This window comes from Clupea harengus, chromosome 2, assembly GCF_900700415.2.
Source record: "Clupea harengus chromosome 2, Ch_v2.0.2, whole genome shotgun sequence".
NCBI lineage: Eukaryota > Metazoa > Chordata > Actinopteri > Clupeiformes > Clupeidae > Clupea > Clupea harengus.
Window position 1 is genome coordinate 25,342,961 of NC_045153.1, and position 20,823 is coordinate 25,363,783.

Here is a 20,823-nt window from a genome sequence, read left to right on the forward strand (position 1 = left end):
AGGAAATGAACAGGGACTTAAAACTGAGAACTCATAATGATGGACCAGCTAGTCACATATTACCAAGGATTTTCAAACAACCGTGTGTGAAGTACAAAGACATGTCTGTTCCTTGTTTCTGGAAATTAGAGTTTGGTTGCATTGTATATTGTGAATCTGTTGCCACAAAGCAATTTGTGCATGCTATTGTCTTTGGAGTGTCTGAAGTTGGTGTTTGCAGTATGTGACGCAACACTGATCTTTGAGCGTGAGCAGTACAAATGCTTCGAGAGCACTTTGTAGTCATCATCTCAAAGTACACTTCCTGGTACACTTTTTCAGTTGTGCCAGAGAGGAAGGCTAGTCTGTGCATGCAGTTTTACAAGGCCTTCACAATTCTCCTTTGCTTCAAGTAACATGAAAAAAAGAAATGCGGAAAAAAAAAAGATGGACTCAGAAAAAAGAAATCCATCTTCCTTTTTAACATCATAAGGATAAGTGGGCTTTTGCCAGAGGAGAAAGCGTTGTCATATGACATTGGAGCGACCCTAACTTCCATCAAGCCCACAACATAAAGATCTCAGAAGGAATGTTCTATTTAGGAAAAGCAAGGCATCCCAACACAGCACACATTACACCCATTTATTTGAAAGAGATAAATGGGTCTCGTATCACAAGACTTGCATTATGCAGTCCACCCTTGGCAGAGGAAATAAAGAGACACACCGCTCTCCTCTTTCAGACTCCTGCAGTGGGCGGCCATTTAAAAAACTGCCCATTGTTTTTGTTCTGTTAATTGGAGCATGTTCCAAGGGGGAGGACGGAGAGGAAACATGAGATATCCAGAACATGGGAAACAGCTGCTCGACACTCCTCTCCGACCAGTACCTATCTCTGAAAGGTGGAAGGCAACGGCCACATGAAGGCCTGGAGGAATCGATATCTTAATGCAACAATGAGTTTGAAAATAAACCTGAATTTGGCTGGGGCCAAAACAATCGAGTGACTAGAGGAAGAAACGGCTTGGATGTCTGTGGTGCTAAGGAAAAAGAGAATACACTTTCTCATTCATTCCACCCATTTGTTTTGAAGGTTTCTATGTGTACATATGTGTGGTAGGTTACACAGCTCAGAGACATTCGTTAGCCAAATATATTGTGTGTAGCCGGGTTCTCCCCCTGCACATTTTTTATGCCAACTGTCACATTGTGTCACATCTTATTTATGCATACCACTGTCTATTTTAATTAGCAATTTCAGGTCACCGCTAACCCCATCTTCCTCCGGGCTGCCAGGGAAAGAAGACGTGTGAATGAAATGCCTTCAGTGTTATTTGATCAAAAATAGGCCATTACCGCCATAATCATAATGGCAACAGCCCTCCTGTAATGCATGCTCTCCTCAAGCAATCCATCTCAGGATGAAACAGCGGGACAGAAAGGAGAGAGCGGAGGGAAAAGCAAGATGGAGCACGAAAGTGCAGCACTGTCTGAAAAATAGAGGACCACGCCAGACAATGTAATTATCGTGTAAGCTAGTCCCATCATTTTCAGGAATCTCTTGGCAATTCCCCCCTTATCTTCCTCTCTCTCTTTCTCCCTCTCTCTCCCTCCCCCACTCTTGATTTATTTATTTTCATATTAAGAAGCGCAATTCATTATGGTAATGCATGAAAAACAAACCATCCACAGACCACTACACACCAACCCATCATGAAGATGCACATTCGGTTTTGGTTCTGCTTTTCTCACACTACATGACTCTAGAATCTGTCTTATTTACTTGCTTGTTACATGAAACGATCACTTTGAGAGAGGAATGACTTGTGATCCTGAACCTCAATTAGCAATACATAGGTGATATCTAAATACTCTTTCGATATCATGTACAGCAATATCAACAATACATACAGTATATGATATCTGAATACTCTTACTGACCAAAGCTAAACCTATATTTCCACAGACATTTTTCATGACATTGTTTTATGTGGAAATTGATACACTTCACTTAAGAAAAATTCCCCCACACAAAGCCTCCTGCAAGTGCTCTTTGAGCTTGCCCTGTGTTCAGGAGTGTGACTGTAATGCTCTCAGTGAGCTGCTATTGTGTTTCCATCTAATAAATTACGCTTTGTCGCATATTCATGCCTCCCTCACCCACAGTAAGGAGTGTGCAACAGAATCCTGGGCCCTGGGAAAGTCGAGGGGAGGTTTGCGAATGGCTGAACGAGTAGAAAAGTCACAACGCATTTCTCAGTGGTTGGACATCTACTGAGACTCAGACAGGACTTCCTTTTTTGAGTTCTGTCTGTTTATTTCCACCCTAGAAGTGTCTTTTGTGACAACTCTGGTGCGAAACAGGAGATGAAAAACAACTTGACCAGCAAAGGGGTTGTGATCGGACTGCATTCAGCTTGTTACTTAAGCACACACAGAATGACCACAAGCAGACATGAAATATGTACAGTCACCCTCTTCCCCCTTATGAGGCGCAAATGTGCACGATGGGATTTCCACAAGCCAGACAAGTGTCTCTAACATGGGCACTCTTGCATTGCATCAATAGACCATTTGTTTCGGTGACAAAACTCCAGCAAAAACATTTCTGTCTTGTCTGTTCCACACAGGGTACAAATAGCTGCTGCAGTGGCCAGTGGATGGCCTGTTGGGGGTCTCGGAAGATCACATGACCTGTGAAACACTAGTCCGGGAAAAATGTTCCTCAGGGTTCACCAGGCTCCGTGTGTCGCCTGACATCATTTCTCAGCCTTTGTTGCCATCTGATCTGTGGGATTAGTTCGCATAGTGCCTGAGATATTCTTTCTTCTGCCTCGTTGGCTCTGTGTGCTTTTAAAATATGTATAGATGGACAAAAAAGTGATTCTCTATCTTTTTAAACAGTAGTGGGGGGTGACTTAATTTTTTTCCAATAATTTGTGTGTCTGCATGGCATGTAAAAACTCTCAGTGTATTTGTGTTATTCAAGATTGATCAGCTTTGGGTCGCAAGGTGCAATAATACACTACATACAACTCACCCAATTACAATAATTTACACAATTCCAACAATGATAACACTTAAACAATCTGATAACACAAAGAGGGGACCTTTCCACTTTTTCACAGCCAGACCGGGATGCAGTCTTACATGAGTCACAGCACACCCTAGTGGTCATGAGGATAAATTACTTGGTACACCTTCCCTGGACTGTCAGGTGACACGAGGACGTCTGACCTGCGAAATGAATACCAGTTCAAAAAAATAATTTTTCTTTCCTGTCCTTCACCAAACCCCATTTCACCAAACTCATTGGTGAGTTATATACTGCTGTCAATACTGTGCCTTAACAATGAATGCCATATTTGCCATGAATGGTAATTATATATAGCTGTTGAACCAGGAAGTAGGCATATGAAATAGACAACAATGCTCTTTGAAGTGAGGCGATGGAATCACTTTCATTTTGGTTTACTTATAACGCCATTTAACATGGACAGTGTGGATGTGTACTCAGAACTACATGATTGTATATCAGAGAAAATGCCATTCGGATGAAAGTGATCCTGAGAAGCCCCTTCAGATGTAGAACAGGTAGACTGACACTTCCAGGGTGTGACACTGACAGTGATTTATACATCCCTCCAGGGGCAATTAGTCTGTCCTCGATTTGCTGTCCCAATTCATCACATTCCATTTAATTATGCAATGAAAGATGTATATTTAGCTGTGATTTACAGCTTTGTCAATGATTCCCATATCTGCAAATACAAAGTATTTATGGGAAAAGTAAAATACATCATGTATACAAAATATGGAGGAAAATGCAAAAGAAACTTTGCTCAACGAGTATTTAATTATACAACTCTCTGATTTCTGCATTGAACAGTCAACACACACTCATGTTTTGATATTATATACTAAAATGTATTTTGTGAAATATTTATACATAGCCTTTACCTACAAACACAAAAAGCACTCACACACTGACTAAAACCATTCTTTATTCATCTCTGGGACAAATGACAGAAACAGCCTTGAAGTGGCTTTATTTATAATAAGGGATTTACATTTGGTTCACAAACAGGGGAAAAAAACATGAACAAAATTTGTACAGGAATAGTCAACCAATTAGTTTGGCTTTTAATAAAAGTGCTTGGATTCCATGCTCAATAAAGAAAAAGCACTGAACTGAAGGAAGTTCTTATCAAATAGTCCACAGTGGGATTTCAGGACGAACCGTATTACTCCTCAAGGGAACAGCAAGTCCTTAGAGTTGAAAAAAAAAAAAGGTTTCAAACATTTACACAAAAGCATTTACAAAACACTGTCGAATCATACAAATGGCAAAAAAAATGATTGAAATTGTGTCAGAATGCCCGAGCCCCAATTTGTTTCAAAGATTAGCAACAGCTGTAAAGGAGCTTCTGCAATTGTGAGCAACCATGTAACTACAGTGCAAGCGCTTATATCAGTATTTTTGCAGCAAGAAAACAAATGGAGACAAGAACAAACACCCCAAAGCCTTTTGAACATGAAAGGCTAGCAATTCTTACATTTCCAAAGGGCGTTGGGCTGTTGTTTTTTTTTCCCTGAGCACAAGCCTCAACCCAAATGTTTGGGGAAAACATCCCTTGCACAATCCTTGACAGAAGTCAAGGTCCACCTATCCTTTAACACACTGGATACTGACCTGTGGGGTTGGGGAGGTGCAGTGACAGAGACAAACACACAATAAAATGGGCCACAGAATGGGACGGTCTACTAAAGATCATGAATGATTATAGGTGCGGATAAAAACACTCTGAATAAAAAAAAATAAACTAAAGAAAACATTTAGACTGCAGTCATCAAGGCTATTCTGTGATTATGTCTCGACTGCGCAAACAGCACAGATGCAGATTGGATTGTGGCCTTCTGTGGCATGCTGAAACATGTCTTGGATGCAGTGCTATGAAAGCAAGGGGAGAGTCATGAGGGTGCTCCAATTTACCTTCCTGTTCTCACACAAACATTTGAGGACAGGCTTTAACCACATACTGAAAGCAGTATTGCTTCATGTGTGAGACCTAACTGGTTTAAGGCACATTTTATATCTGGCTGCTGACTGAGTCACAGGCCCAGTGTTAGTGGTTGAGAAATCTTGTTCATGTGAAGAATGCAATGTGTGTGTGTGTGTGTGTTTGTTTTATGTGTGTGTGTGTGTGTGTTGTGTGTGTGATGTACTCCGGTCTCTTCATGACCTTTTGAAGTATATTAGGACTGTGCAAATCAGAGCTGTACAAACGATCTTCAGTAATCTCATAGTGTTTTCACACTATCATCAAGAGAATGTGACTCAATACGATGAAATGAAAACAATACAAGATAGAATCAAGTGAGTGAAATGTGTGTTCAAAAGCTCTGTCTAAGCAACACTTTTAAGGTTGGTCATCATTCTCCTCCGCCTCCACCAGGCATGTCTCGTCAACATCGCCCGATCGGAACGGCGGGTGGTACTCAAAAGCGGTGAGGATGGAAGAGCCGGGATTCTTCCTCTGATGCACAAACCAGAGCACCGCGGAGATGCCCAAAATGGCCACCACGCTCAGGATGACCAGCGCTGACATCAAAGGACTACCCTCTGACAAATCAGAAACTAGGTTAGGAAATGTCCATAAAAAATAACCTGGAGAAGGTGACAGAATTATAACAAAAACAGACTGATGAGCGACACTGAGGAAGATACTCACTTGTTTTCCCTGTCTCGACGGGTTCTGAGAAAGAGGAGACATATCAAAAACAGGTTAGCGGAGGGCCTTACAGCAAAATATGAGTTACACAACATTCAGCACCGGAAGACCCTTACTGTCCGCAGCTTCGCAGACCACGCCGTGCTGCATGTTGTCCTTGCAGCTCGCTTTCATCCACTGTCCGCTGGTAAGGTGCATGGCCGCACAGGTGTCATCATCATGCGCGTCGCCGCCGTCCTCGAAGTTCCTGTAGGCCATCGATCCATTGTTAAACCAACTGAAATCATCCGCTGCAGAAGGATGGAGAAAAGAGCTGAGTCAACACATCAGATTTATTCAAAGTTGCTGCAGTACAGTGAAGAGTACAGTTGCATAATGTTAATGGTACAGAGGGTACAGAGGGTACAGAGAGGGAAAATAATGAAAACGGCATTAAAATAATGTTTAAATAATATCAATGTCAATAAAGTTAAATTACTGAAAATACTTGAGGACAACACATATACATTCAGTGTGAAAGAAGTCTTACCATCGGTGTCATAATACATGCCCAACCACACATTGATGTTGCTTTTCCAGACATTGGGACTGTAATCAACAATATACTGATTCTCTTCTGCGTCGGTTATCTGCAGAAGCTCTGTGCAAAGTAGCAAAATAGTAATAAGTTAGTAACATAACAGAAACGCAGCTAAAGGAGAACTGTGCAGTGCAGGCTCCTTCTCATAGCCCTACCGTGGCCTTTGCATAATGCCTTGGCAGCTTCAAATGTGAATGACTTTGCTCCCTCTCCTGCCTGGACAAAAAGGTAGCATTTGATCCCAGAGGAGACCCATTTTTGCCCATCGTTGGGACAATCTTCCAACGCCTCTGAGAATGACAAATGACAATGACTGAGTATGGAGTATTTTTTTCAAAGTTCCTTGCACTCGAAAAGCACTTGTTAGTTTTAATACGGTCACAAGAATTACTACTATTATTAATACTAATACTATTAATTTGCTTGTGCAAGAGGTGAAGTGACGTAAACCCACCGAATGAGACGTATAATACACTTCAATGCAGTTGTGGTTACAGCAGCACAGGTCTCTTACCTCCTGGAGCCTGACAGACCACTCCATGCTCTGGGTCGTCAGCACAGCTCACTTTAAGCCACATGCCTGTGCTCAGGTGCAAGGCCACGCAGGTGTCGACAGGTGACGGGTCCGAACGGTCCTCCCAGTTCTTATAGCTTAGAGTCGTATGATCGAACCACTGAAATGTCTTCACTAAGAGACCAAATCTGAGGCATCAGTGCATTTTACTAATTCCTCTGGGCAAAATGTGAATCGTGACACAAATTATTTGTGTTAAAAATCATAGATTGTTTTTGTTTTTGTGTTGGAAAGACAATTGGGGGAAATACAATCAAAGCTAATATTCCCCTCTGTATGTTTGCTTTCCCTACTCTGCTCAATTTGACAACAATTCAGATGTAATGTTTGGGAAACAGATAACACTTGTTAAAATAACCATGCAAAAGAAAGAAAACATCAATAGCATCTATAATATGTACTTCAAATGCACACTTGAAAGCTACTCATATCTGAATGTAAATTGCATTTTCTTTTCATCCATTGCTTTAGCCTTCGCCATGGAGGCTGCTTTCGGAAAAAAACAGGATTTCCTGATTAATCATTCTTGTGTGAGGTGGCCACCCCATAGCTTGTCCTGTGTGTTTCCATGCAGTGTTATTGTCTTGCTAAATCCTCCATGTTCTTGCAACCAATTTTAGCACTGTAACAAGCATAGTGAGCTGCATGCTCTCAAGCAACACGTGTAAGTGATTTTAAACACACTTATCGCAGTGGGGCAGGCTATACCACCACAGAGGGTCATCTGGTGTGTTGTGGATTAGGAATGGTAACATTCCATTTGGAGAAAGAGGAAGTGGTCATGCTAAGCTCAGTAATCCTTTTTACATGATTCAGGTTTCCCGTCAACATACACAGAAACAAGTATAGTTCACTTCATTACAGTTCCAGAGTCAGGGAATCTTTAACTGCCTTACCTTTGGTATCATATGACATGCCCAGCCACACATTCAGGTTGCCTTTCCAAACATTGGGGCTGTATTTAATGATGAATTCATTTTCTTCTGCACTAGAGATCTGCAGAAGTCCTGTACCTATATATGGTGGATAAATTAATACCGCTGAAAACATCTTATATAGGCAACAGACTGATTGTCTGGCTAACTGTCTATAAGGCAACCATGTGTAATAAGTCGTACACATACGTTGTGTACAATTACCACTAGGGCTTACCATTTGCTTGGCAGAATCTCTTGGCCTCTGTAACAGTATAACTTTTCGCTGTATCTTCTTCTCCATGTACAAAATGATAGCAGCTATTTCTAAAAGGCACCCAGGTGCGTCCATCGGCAGGGCAATCTAGGAAAGAGGTATGGTATATGTTATTAATTAACTCTTAGTTATTATAAACTGTTTTTAACCGTTTCACAGTTGGCTACAGCATCACAAAGTAGCCTACGCTTACAAAACAGAGCTATGAAGCATCTTGTTTTTTGCATTGTATTGACTAACTAACTTGTGGGCGGCTGCGTACGTGACATGCTACCATTGGGCTGCATGTCCAGCAATATTGCGGAATTTGAAGATACCAAATCCTGAGGACCAGCGAAAACCAGGAACCTGCCTACCATGACATTTACTCAGCTATTCGAGCAGTCAGCGTCATGTTATATTCCCAAAAGTTACAAGGAAGGCCATTGACAATGACAAACAAAATGAATACACAAACAAACTTGAAGAGGAGACGTCTCCATGCCAACTTTTTTATTTCTGAACATACTTGCGTTAACATAGAAATTGCGAAACACTCTGATTTTTTTAGATTTTGATGCCAACTTCCTCTCAAAGATATCTAGGTCCTACCTCGTGATAAAAAAGAGCAACATGTTTAAGACTTAACACTTCACTTTAACTTCATAACTTGAACAACACGAAAGAACATGTATTGCATAAGAGCTCTCCAAAACACATGCATAGCTGCTACGCTACACCCAACTCCAAAAACACATTAAGACAAATAGGCTAAAGTCTAGAATGATTCGGGGATACATAACTAACCCGTCATGTTTTGAAGGCCTATGCCCAATACACTCTACAGGAAAATACTAGCTTATTTCACAAACGAATCACGCTGTCAGCGGTACAATCGTTAGTGGTATAACGCTACATGATTAACTTCAGTGTCAGCTTTAAACTTCCAAAATATACAGCCTAAAAGGTTTCACTTACCAGTTCTGGTAAACTGCCATAGAACCGCAAACAAAACAACACGGCACAAAAAGGAAAGGTGATATCGTCTCACTGACTCCATAATTGTGAAGACGTATAGCAACACCAAAGTTTATGTGGGCTGAAATCGTGCAGTGCGTGCCTTCAGACGCAGGGGGCTAGACGTATCCCAGAATTCAGCACAAGCAAAAGGCATATGACCCATTGTCACAACAACTAACCTCCACTGAAGTATTGCTTGTGCGGAGTAAAGCGTTGTTTCTTACAAGTGTCACAGACACTTTTACCTGCAACTTTACACAACTTGACGCAAAGAAGAATAACTTCCCCCATGCTAAAACTGTAAAACGGTTTGGCTTTGATGAAAAGGTAAGCCATCCAATCTAGTTGTGTCGGTTGTCTTATCGGTAGGAATGGCGAGTACACATGGGAACAGCGTAAACATTACCACGTAATTAAAAGAGATAGTCTTCTCATGTAAATCACCCGAATAATCCTTTAGGTGGCGCTCTTAGTGCAAACTGGGGCTCATTGAGCCTAATGTCAGATTAATAAAACAGCAGTATGCTGCTTCTGATTTATACTTAGGCCTAAACCATGTGATAAATAATGTTATTGTGTCAATTGTATTGCAAATCAGCTGTATACTACAAAGCTTTGAAAATGATGTAGGCCTGCTATAAATATGAAGTATGCATTTTATTTTATTTATATTTCTCCCTTTCTATTCGGTCAGCCCAAAAAATATTTTGGACAAATCATGATTACACACGCAAAAAAGCTCTAGGATGCAGATTTAACTATCACAACTTCACAAATGTCTTTAAGTACATTAATAGTATTAATGTTGCTAATGTGTTGCAGTTACTATGTAAATGTTGAAATAATTCTATCCGGAGTACAGTAGAGGGTGCTGTATGACACACAACAAGGAGTCTTAGAGCTTTATCTGACTCAAAGCTGCACACGGCTTACGGGCCAACTGAAGGGCCATATGAGGTGGGATACTGAGCACGAGGAATGAGAAGAGGGCTGGTGAGAACTGATTTGACAGACCACTCTGTGGGGTATGGGAATCCAACAGTTCCACACAAAAGAAACGCAAACACTTCACTGAGAGAGAGGGAGAGAAAGAAAATCTCAGTAGGGAACAAAGCCACCGTGTCTATTTGTCACACCATGTCACTCCAGACATTGGGAAGCAATGCCAACAATGTCGGTGATTTTAACGGCCAATAATAAATAACTTTGTAGTACTTAAATCTGTTGGGGTCTGGAGTGTTGTAAATTAAAGACGAAGTGCTTTAATAGATATGTAAATATAGATCAAGGCTTTTTATCCACAGAGGACCAATATTAGTTTTACAATATTTACATTTCCACAGATTATAACAACACTTCATGTTGAAAGTTTGACTTCAATGGCATAATGTTGGCAGATGGATAATTATACAGGCCATTTTGGAGAAGAAAGAAAACTTTTTTTTTTCATTTTCTATTACACATTTCAGGTTTGGACCTCACGTGGGTGCCATAGCGTATCAGGTTTTCTAGAAGGACAAATGCTAATGTTTATTTTAAGTAACGCAAAGATGCCAAACCTGTCCAGCGGGAGGTTGGTGCGGTCTGATCCTGGCTCGGCTATAGAGAGAAACCGGGGCCAGCATGGCGAGGAACAGGGTGAGGGTGTGGCAGTGTTGTGGGTGTCTGCAGCCGTGGTGGAACGTCTATCTGAAAGTGCACTCAGTGACGTACTTGAGCCATGAAGACAAAACTGACAGGAGAGGTGTGGTGACGTCCCGCTCGTGCCTAGAAGGTGTGGTAGAACATAGACACAGTGCATGTCGACTGAAACACCCATGCCTCCAGAAATAGCACAGACAGTTCAACCGCAAGGGCGTGTCCACATACTATAAGGGACTTCAGGTTGATGTAGAAACAGAACAAGAGGTGATTGTTATAGTGTTCAGTACACAGTCACTGTATGATACCATACTGTCCCTTCATGTAGTAACAGACTATCAATGTGCCTTTACATGTTGCATGTGTAAATCTTTAATGAATGCCATTGTCCCATGATAACAGGTGTGTTGTTATGTAAAGTGTTACCTTGGTTAAGTTACAGGTACTAGCACAGAACTTTATGATGTAAAGTCTCCCGATATTGTTCTTGTTAACTAATGTATGAATCCATGGCTCAGTGTAAAACAGCGCCAGGATCTCCATTGAGTGCTTGAAAGGTAGAGGAATAGAAAGGTGAGAGCATGAGTCCATAGAATCACAGGTAGAGACTTTAAATGGAGAGTGGGAGGGACAAAGAGAAAGTGTGTGTGTGTGTGTGTGTGTGTGGTTGTGTGTGTGTGTGTGTGTGTGTGTGTCTGGTGGCAGGAGAGGAGTGTGGCCCGCGGGCGCAGGTGGCAGAGAAGGGGGCAGCTGCAGCCCCAATCTCGCTCCTCGTCTGTTCCTCGCGGCTCCCCGTGGGGTGGCCCCACACCCCTCAGGATCCCACTGAGGCCCCATCTGCTGCTCCCGGGCCTGCTCCCTCTCCAGCCCTCGCTGCCCGGCACCAGCCAGGAACAGCACCGGGCCCCGGCCGCGTACTCTGATCCACCACGGAGATCAACAATAACAAGACATAAAATACCCCTCTGCTGCTGATCAAGCAAAACACCCCTCCCCCCACACCCAGGATGACCCCGGAGTTGTCTTCCACTGTATCTGTGGCTTTGTGTATGCGTGTTCCCTTTTTTCAAAACGTCAGCATTTTTCCTCTTTCCCAGTAACTTGGTACTTTCACACTTTGGTTTTTGTGTTCCGCTAACTCCTCCTTGAGACCGATATTGGTGGGAAGGGTAACGTGATCACATCACTGTGGTTGATTTTGGAAGACGTTTGTGATGCTGTCACAGCTTTTTACAGAAACACTACGGTGATTGCCTGAGTATAATTCAACCGCCCTATATACTAAATTACAGCCATCAACTCCTGTTACATATTAATGGAGGTGATGAATGTATGGGGCCTGCCGTAATAGAAATGGAGGTGGACAGGGCAATGTACAGAGAAAGATGGGGATGAATCAATCAAATGGAGATGGTATCTCTGTAGGAAGGTGTCAGATCCTCCTCCACCACACAGTAAGGTCAGTGTCAGTCTTCTGAGACAAACGACTTGAATTCCCATCTGGTTTGAAGAAGTAGCATAGGGATAGTCTTCCTCCCCTGGCCTTGAGGGAGTATCCTATTCCCTGCTTTGGATGCAGACGTGATGGCTGACAGTCGACAGCGGCACTATCTCACTCAAGGATTACAGTTTCACAGAGATGCTCAGAATGAGCGACGTGCCGAAGGCTCCTGCACAGAAAGGCTCAGGGCTGTGTGGAATGGGCTCCGTCAAGGGCCTTGCCTTCAATAACAAGGCTACATCTACAATTTCTGAACCTTTACAGCATTGCTGACACCTGAGATGCTTGACATTCACGGGAGGCAGATGATTGATTTAATGACCAACTCACAACAAGGATAAAGTAGCTCCATGGTCCTGTAACGCACCAGGATGCATTAAGCCGACGTCTCCCACACCACCTCCATTTTGACCATTTGCAGCAAATTCTATTAAAGTAATGGTCCTCTGTAACATATAATTTCTTTACTCTCTCCATCATCATGAACAGCGACAATGAGGCACTACATCAAATCGTAGTAAGGATGACTGCATTAAGTGGCAATACAACATACATGTGCATGAATGTCCAGGTGCAATGACCCAGATCCTGAGTGTATATAAGCACATGCCCTGCCGGGTGGCGCATGTTGAAGGTTATGGAGAGAGACATGCAACCATCTCTTCAGTCTGATGGGATGAAATCATTCCCGTCAGGCCCATTTATCTCCGACCAACAGCACTATGGAGGGGAACAAAAGTGCTCTCATGTTGCCCATTCTATTTCAGCCTGTTCAGATCAAGGCATCTTGATTGAAAGGATCTTTTCTATACTCTCCATCACAGCCGCTCATGCATCCTTGAAGCAAACGTGGCATTTGCGATGTCTTTAAATGACTGACTTACAAATTAACAAACATTGTGTGACACTTTTCAGCACCCGTCATGAGAATCACGTACGAATCGAACCAAAAAGAAAATGCCTTGGATTTCTGTTGATTTGCCTGTGAATTTTTAATGCATTGCATAGCAGTTACGGATAGCGTTAGCACTTTGCTCATTTGCAAGTTAAACAAGCTTCCTTAGTATGAATGTTATCGCAGTACTCAACAAATCCATGTTAGCTCCTATGCTGATGGATTGCTACTACACTGTAACACGTTAGGAGCACATGCAAGCTGCCTGATACTGAGATGTGTGATGACTTCAGCAACTGTGTGTGAAATCTTGAATGCTATTATCACATCGCTCCACACACACACCAAACACAGACAAGACGAAGGTCCACACATCCCACATTCAATCGAAATTTTTATTTAAAGTTTTTCAAAGAATCGAACAGAAATAAAGCTTAAGTAACAATCTACTGGAAAAAAGTTTTTTTTTTTTTTTGGCTTTAACAAACACTACAAAACAAAAGTAAAGAGGAAGTATTTTTTTCTTTTCTTTAACCGGACATACAAGTTACCACTGGCAAGTGTGTGGCACATGTAAAACAAAAAATAAAAAATTAACTCTCATATAGATATCTCTATGAAAATCTTTTATTTCTTCAAACAGTCTGTACAAAACTTCTTGCTTCATAAATTATTACTTTTTTTTTCACTTATAACTTAATGGCTGTCTAGAACATGATGGTTTAATTTAATGAGCATTTCTTCCTTGCATGTATGCTTTAGTTTATCCAACTTTTTCTCTCCCAGAAGCAGTATGGCACTTGGTTCAGGTGTTACTAGCAGCACAACCCTTGCAAGAACTCAAACAGCGTCGCTTTGTTTTGTTTCGTTTCAGTCGCAGGCAATACACAGAAATCTCAAGTATAGTCACAGTGGCCTTTTTCTCTGTTTTGGTAGCTGGACTTCAAGCCGACCACAGAGGAAAATGCGGCTGCAAGTCTCTGAGGAATCGGACAAAACGACAGAGATGTTAGAGAAGGAGTACAGATGCAGTTAATACCACAACTCTCTCAAAGCCTCTGGCATTCAAATCTCTTTTCTGGACTTCATCAGCTACTGGGATAGATATATGTCTCTCATGGTTTAAGCAGCAGTATGTTTCTCCTCTTCCTCACTCTAATTTTTTGAAACTATGAAACAATGTCTAGACACAATCTTTAAAAAAAGAAAGAAAGAATGAAAAAAAAAAGAAAAAACACGTTCAACGCACAATGTTCCTCATAATGATGATAATAATAATATGTCAATAAAATGTTTTTCTTTTTTTTAAATCTTTGAGCAAGAGAGAGAGAGAGAGGAAAATAAAAAATCATTTTTTTTTTTTAAATAACCTGAAAGGAAACAGCTGTGTCTGGGCCAGCTCCTGAGCGTGCCGTTTGGTCTGGTGGACCGGGCAGGACCTGCTAACCCGGCCGGCAAAACAGAGGAGGAAAAGAAACTCTGAGGTAGATAACTGGTCGCTCCGACCACCAGGTTAAAAAGGAAAAAACACAGTCTTTTGGAAGACAAACTTAATTTTAAAAGCCTTTTTTGTTGCTGTTGTTACGCCTATCATGTCTGAATAGAACAATAGACAACTTTTTGTGGTATACTACTGTCGCACGATGCCTATGCAAATTCATCATTGCGTTCTTCATTTCATAGTTTCAAACTGTTTTCGCTCCTGTGTTGGTTGCCATTACTTCTTTAATGCTATAATAACATTTGTTTGTGTCTGTAGTGATGAAATCGGCGTGGCACTTGTTGGATCCAAACCTACTGTCGTGCGTTTTTTTTGTGTCCATTCTTGAACAACTATAGACAACTGAATGCAAATGTACAAAAAAGGCACATTCTCCAAACTGCGACCTAGTCCAGCAAAAAGTGTATGACATCCTGTTTTCACAAGAAGAAAAATGGACAATAATCCAATCTCACGATCTGCCATTATTTACTAGTTCACTGTCTTTGGTGAAGTAAACTTCGGTTGAAAGTGCCAAGTTGTTTTTAGCTTCCTATTAAAGAAACCTCGATGCTCTAAAATCTACATATTTTCTCAACTTAAACGCCACTGAACATTTGCAGAGGGTGCAATGGAAGGCTTTGTTACACAACCAAGTTTGTTTTGCATTTCAACTGAAAATGCTTAAAGGAAAACAAGAAAAAAAACATCCTGCCAAATGACAGAGGATGGTTCCCCTCAAAAAGACTCCAAACCAAAGTGAACCCTTATCCCTACCCCCAACATGTTAAAAGTCAAAGCTAAATCTACAACACCAAGTAATCTAGAAAGGCAAAATTCAAATGTGATCATTCAGCAGAATTTCTACCACATTCAAACAACCAGAGGGTCAGAAGGTCCTCTGATTATATTAACATTACATCCTATTAAAAAACACAAACCAACAAACAAACACACAAATCATCAGATCCTGGAAGTCATATCACTCAGAAACATTTTAAAAAATCTAAGAAAAAAAAAAAAAAGCACAACACAGGTCAGGGAGATAAAGCAAAAAATGACGACAAAACCACAGCGAATTTGCTCAGCTAAATCCTAAAACAAGCCCTATCCAGCTGATCTACAAGGCAAGAGCGTTTAAAGCTGCTTTCTCCTGCTCTCTGTCCTAGCTCCAGAGGTTGCCTGTACAGCTATAGTGTGGAAAATCTTAAGGCAAATTGTATGATAAAACAGAAAAGAAAAAAACTAAACTAAACAAACACTTTACAAGCAAAGACATGTAACACTTCACCATAGCAACACTCACACGGCAAGCACAAAACATCATTTTTTCAGGATGTCTGGCTAAAAACACTTTCCAACACACACACACACACACACACACACACACACACACACACACACACACACACACACACACACAAATCTATTTCAGTACAAAAAGAAAAAAGAAAGAACAAAATTAAAGTCATAGAAAAAAATTATGAACAACAGATAAGGTTACTCTCATGCATCTTAAACATTGTGTCACATGCCCATTGGAGTCCTAGCATTCATGTGACAATTCATGGTAAAAAATAAACGTTCTTTTTTTTTAATAAAATAAAACTTTTTTTTCTTTTTTTTTTTCTTCCTCCTCCTCAATTTTTCAGAATTAGCATCCACTGATGAAAGTCAAATCATACACAGTCTGCACTACTGAAAATAGTTTTCGGCTGTTTTCGTTTTGACAAACGGAAGCGAGTCACTGTTGAACCTGTGCAAAAAGGGTGATGTGTCCAGAGTTCATCACAGGAAGTTATGATTGTTTTAGCCGTCACCCCGCTCCCCTGGGATCCTCAGTCTTATCTGTTCGAACGATACCACACAAACACAAAAGAAAATGTAATAAGGGGGCATGCTTTTAGTTAGGCCTTTATAGGACAAACAATGAGGCTTAGGCGATGCTGTGTGTTAGAAAGGCTGTACCGTACCTCGTCATCACTTGTTTTGTTGATAAGTGTATGGGGAATGGTCCCCAGGTGACTCCACCTGTTGTTGTGGACTGTTTTCCTAAAATAAAAAAAATACGCCATCTAATTATCCTCAAAAGAAAGATTGTCATAAAAATGTACCCCAAGATCAACGATAGATTGTTTCTCATATATTATGACTGTAAACCAAGCACAGCACTGACACAAACATCAAAGTGTGAAAAAACCCAACCGCACCTCTACAGAGACTGCTGTGGTTGCCATGTGCGCATACTGGGGGATGTAGGTTCCTTGCATAGCTGTGTTAGCGGCCATGAACTGTGAGATGAGAAACGAAACACAACACAAAACAAATAAATAAATAAACAAACAAACAAACAAACAAACATTTTGTTTACTCTCTTAGACTTAAAGTGAACCTATGTGAGCACATGATGCAAATTACTGGAATCTTCCCCCTCGCCCAAAACCGAAATGTGAATAATTATGTGAGTCATTCTCTCCTGACCCTACTAGTGTGTTGTGGGGTTTGAGCCCTGAGGGGTCCGCTCACCGTTCCTTGGTTGCCCATAGAGAGGTGACTCATCTGCTGCGTGAGAGGGTTCATCATGGACGACTGCTGCAGTGACATAGAATAGTCCATAGAGGGCGATATCGCCGCTCCCTGGCACAGACACAGTGTGAGAGGGTGAGTTCAGGGACAGAGAGAGAGAGAGAGAGAGAAAGCCTACTGCAGATACAATCAAAGCGGTTTAACTTCACTTCCATGTATGTGTTTTTGGCTTGTAGAGTAAAAAATATATATTTGGAGTAACAGAATATGTTGTATACATTGTGATAGTGTACAAAGACACAGGGAGAAAGACAAGAAGACAGAAAGAGAGGAAGGAAACACAGAGCTGTGCCTTAGCCTGAGGCACACTACCAGCTAACTGCATTGGTCAGGTTTACTGAAGCACCATCCCTAGGTGCTGCACTGTAAGCCATTTTCTGTGCATTTTCTTTCCCCACACCACTACCTGCTCTTTATCCGCATTTCAAATTTGCATTCCATGCAAAAAAGCAGATGAAACTGAAACTGAGAGGAGGGGGGGGGGGGTCAGGAAGTATAAAGAGAGGGGCAGAGAGGAGAGGATTCAGGACAATCGGGTGGCTCTGAGCCCAGCCCCAGCTCCATCTGTGCCAAGCGCTGCACTGGGGGTTCATCAGCTGCAACCTCACATCCGCAGAGCCACATGAAAAATTCCGCCCGAGCGACAGGAGTCCGCTCCCAGCCCGTCACCCACCCACTCGCACAGGAAGCGCTGCTCTAACCAGCTACTCAACCGCACTCACGCATCTCCTCCAGCGCAACACCGCCACCATTTCCTCTCCCAGACCCACGCCTAGCCTGCACCACTGCGGTGACGAGCTGTCGGCTCAGCTGTGAGCAGCAGAAGGACGTGTCAGGCCTCTTTTGCTGGATGCACATCTCACGGCTCACAAACGTGACATTCTCTTACACGGTGCATTACAGGAAGTCCGTTTGATGTCTTGACAGCGGGACCTTTCTGTTGTTAAATCTGTTAACAATCTGTTTCTGTTATCAGGGTTTACTTCCAAACACCTTCTGATTGATATATATCGTGGAATTCCTGTTTATGCCAACAACTGACTTGCCAGATAGTTTTACAATCTACTGCCAGAATATTGGCCCCCATCCGATAACAACAAAGGTGAGCAGAGATGGGCCTCTGTGTTACAATGGGTTTCTTGGTACCTAGCATTTCCAAGTCATGCATAACAGCAGAGAATACATATGTGTGTTGAGAATACATATGCCTTTCTACAGAAACTGGTGCTTGGGGAACAAACTCAGTTGTTCTGCATCACAAACGCCAACAGGCTCCATCCTCACACAGGCTCAGTACCAGGTAGCCGGGCTGAGGACAAATTGTGCTCAGCAGCAGAGCAGCACAAGTGAAACAGAGAAATCTGTCTTTTTCTTTCCTGCTAATCCTGCAGCATCCAATCTCCCACAAGGCCAAACGCACACGAGCATGACTCAGCAGGATGGCCTGTCTCATCTGTCTCCATTCAAACACCATTTGTCTTCAGCATCAGAGTGATGGTGGGAATGTGGTGAATGCAGCATACTCTCTGCAGCTGCAGTGGGTTTGCGTAGCGAGGTCTGGCGTTCGCCTCCCGGAATATTACCAAAGCTCTCAACCACAGGGCCAAAATGAGAACGGGCAAGAAAAAGAAATTGTTGTAGAAAGTAAACTTTTGAACTGGCATGGTGTTGGGGAGGAGAGAGGCAGCCAGCCAGCCAGCCAGACAGACAGACAGTTAGATAAAGAGACGGACAGAGAAAGACAGATAGGCTGGTGGATAAACAAACAGTGAGACTGATATGTTCTTACCGGGTGCTGCATGATGTAGGGCTGGTGGGCCACCCAGGAAGGATTCTGTACCTGGAACATCACACACACACACACACACACACAGACACACTGTAAACACAGCTTGCTTTGCCAAGAGCTATTTCTGGGCGTTCTCACTTTTTGCTGTTTGGATCAGCACTATCAGGGCCAAGGGACTTTCTCACAGGTACTTAACTGCGATGCAAACAAGCTCGTGGTCCCTGACCGCACAATTACTCTTTATACTGACATCATCGGCCAAACGACGAGATTAAGCAGGGCCAAGCAGAGAGCAGATATTAACCTGGTATGTGGACACAGGCGAGATGTATGGAGACATGGCAGTCTGGGCAATCATCCTGTTTGCAATGCTGTATGGAGCCGGATAGAATCTGCAGAGAGAGAAAGAGAGCAATGAGGAAAAAGATTTATATAGCAGGACACAGATCCATCAGCACAGGACACAGTAGTCGAATGGAGAATTCTGTGTTCCTTCCTTCCTGGTGTCTCTTACCCATTTTGCATAGCAGCTGTGGTGGGATCGTATGTCAGAGTCATTCCGGCCTGCAGAGAAAGTCAATAGAACATGAGACTGAGGCTAACAACACAAAGCACATGCATTTCGGAGTTCAAGCTACACTCTGCGGCTCGCTCAGCGACAACAATGCATGTCTACATGCCTTTTTTACATGTCACGCATGCAGGAGCTGTACGTTCACCCAGCCAACCATGTCTGCAGGGCTTGCAACGTGAGCCCGCAGTCATGTCAGTCCGGTCAACCAGGGTAGTTCAGGGTGGATAAGAGGTCTTTTATGGCTGGAGCAAACACCTGCATGAACGGATGGGAGTGACTATCTGAATGTGTTCCTCCAACCTGTCCGTCCATGGAAAACCCCACGTCTCATTAGGTGGTCTGGAGTTCACCATGGCTTATAAACAGTGTTTACATTTACAGTCTATTCTCCAGGCTCTGTTTAGACATCCATACAGGTTTTGTTTAATTTGAGACAAGTGAAGAGATAGACAGGTAGAAATAGACACACACACACACACACACACACTCACACACACTTACACACATACATAGACACATACATACATACATACTGTACATACATACACACACACACACACAGATATACATACATACATACACACATACATACATACATACAAACATATAAAACATACATACACACATACTGTGGACAGAGAGCTAGAGTGGCAGACTTACGAGTCGGGCCTCGCCATCTCGTGCCCACGCACGGCCATTCGGAACATATTTGTTTTGGCTCTGTCTCTTTTTCTGCCCACCATCAGCAAACTTGCACAGCAAGGGCTCAGAGGGGGCTGCAGAGGGGAGATCCAGAGGGAGAGACCGAGAGAGAGGGAAAGAAAGACAGAGAAAGACAGTCACAGAAAGAAGGAAAGAAAGAGAGAGAGAGAGAGAGAGAGAAGGAAAAGGGGTCTTCAAACATAGCCCAAAATACACTTGACACTGTCCGCCCAGCTTTCAGTACTGTCAGTCACCATGGGTGCTCATGCTAAAAACGTCCACTTTCCTCCCCCCTCACTCATAATAAACAAGGAAGAATATAGACATCTGATTTGGCAGCTGCCTTGCAGTAATCCCCCCCTACCCCTACCCCCACCCCACACATCCTCCCCCCACCCCACCCCAACCAACCCCCATCCCATGCCATCCCTTTCCTCAAAGCTGTGTGGCCAAATGAGGACTATTCCAGTCTAATAATCCAATTAAAAAGCTTAGAGTGGGAAAGAAGGCCGCACCAGGCCATTCCCCCACGCTCCCGCCCCTCCTACTTCCCCTGCACTTCCATGGCTCGCTTCACAGCGATCCGTCTCAGAAACAAGCC

The 20,823-nt window shown here is 42.6% G+C and overlaps 2 protein-coding genes across 6 annotated transcripts in view; both read right to left on the reverse strand.

The window, feature by feature from the left end:
* Positions 1–3,965: 3,965 nt before the first annotated feature.
* Positions 3,966–9,338, reverse strand: cd302 (CD302 molecule). Its single transcript, XM_012836500.3, has 9 exons — positions 9,013–9,338; positions 8,017–8,142; positions 7,761–7,877; positions 6,805–6,978; positions 6,446–6,580; positions 6,240–6,350; positions 5,827–6,000; positions 5,711–5,734; positions 3,966–5,601 (listed from the first exon to the last, which is right to left on the reverse strand). The coding sequence occupies exons 1-9, from the start codon at positions 9,092–9,094 to the stop codon at positions 5,399–5,401; spliced, it is 1,146 nt and encodes a 381-aa protein (XP_012691954.2). The 5' UTR covers positions 9,095–9,338; the 3' UTR covers positions 3,966–5,398.
* A 4,130-nt stretch (positions 9,339–13,468) lies between these two features.
* LOC105908026 (RNA-binding motif, single-stranded-interacting protein 1) overlaps positions 13,469–20,823 on the reverse strand; it is a 29,393-nt gene continuing 22,038 nt past the window's right edge. For 2 of the 5 annotated variants that reach the window (XM_012836475.3, XM_012836472.3), the window contains exons 7-14: positions 20,181–20,296; positions 19,461–19,510; positions 19,251–19,338; positions 18,947–18,997; positions 17,098–17,208; positions 16,782–16,862; positions 16,545–16,623; positions 13,469–16,419 (exon numbers count right to left, since the gene is read on the reverse strand). In XM_012836475.3, coding sequence (XP_012691929.2) covers positions 16,552–16,623; positions 16,782–16,862; positions 17,098–17,208; positions 18,947–18,997; positions 19,251–19,338; positions 19,461–19,510; positions 20,181–20,296 — 569 coding nt within the window. In that variant the 3' untranslated portion in view covers positions 13,469–16,419; positions 16,545–16,551. The remainder of the gene's footprint in view (positions 16,420–16,544; positions 16,624–16,781; positions 16,863–17,097; positions 17,209–18,946; positions 18,998–19,250; positions 19,339–19,460; positions 19,511–20,180; positions 20,297–20,823) is intronic. The other 3 variants (XM_031558236.2, XM_012836474.3, XM_031558243.2) reach the window with 2 other exon arrangements.

What these genes read in the sequence shown, in the direction of transcription:
- cd302 (XM_012836500.3), bottom strand. Translation starts at nt 9,094, where the DNA reads ATGGAGTCAGTGAGACGATATCACCTTTCCTTTTTGTGCCGTGTTGTT. An exon ending in CATGTCATATGATACCAAAG is followed by an intron (nt 6,979 to 7,760) that starts GTAAGGCAGTTA and finishes TTGGTCTCTTAG; the next exon opens with TGAAGACATTTCAGTGGTTC. An exon ending in CATGTATTATGACACCGATG is followed by an intron (nt 6,001 to 6,239) that starts GTAAGACTTCTT and finishes ATCCTTCTGCAG; the next exon opens with CGGATGATTTCAGTTGGTTT.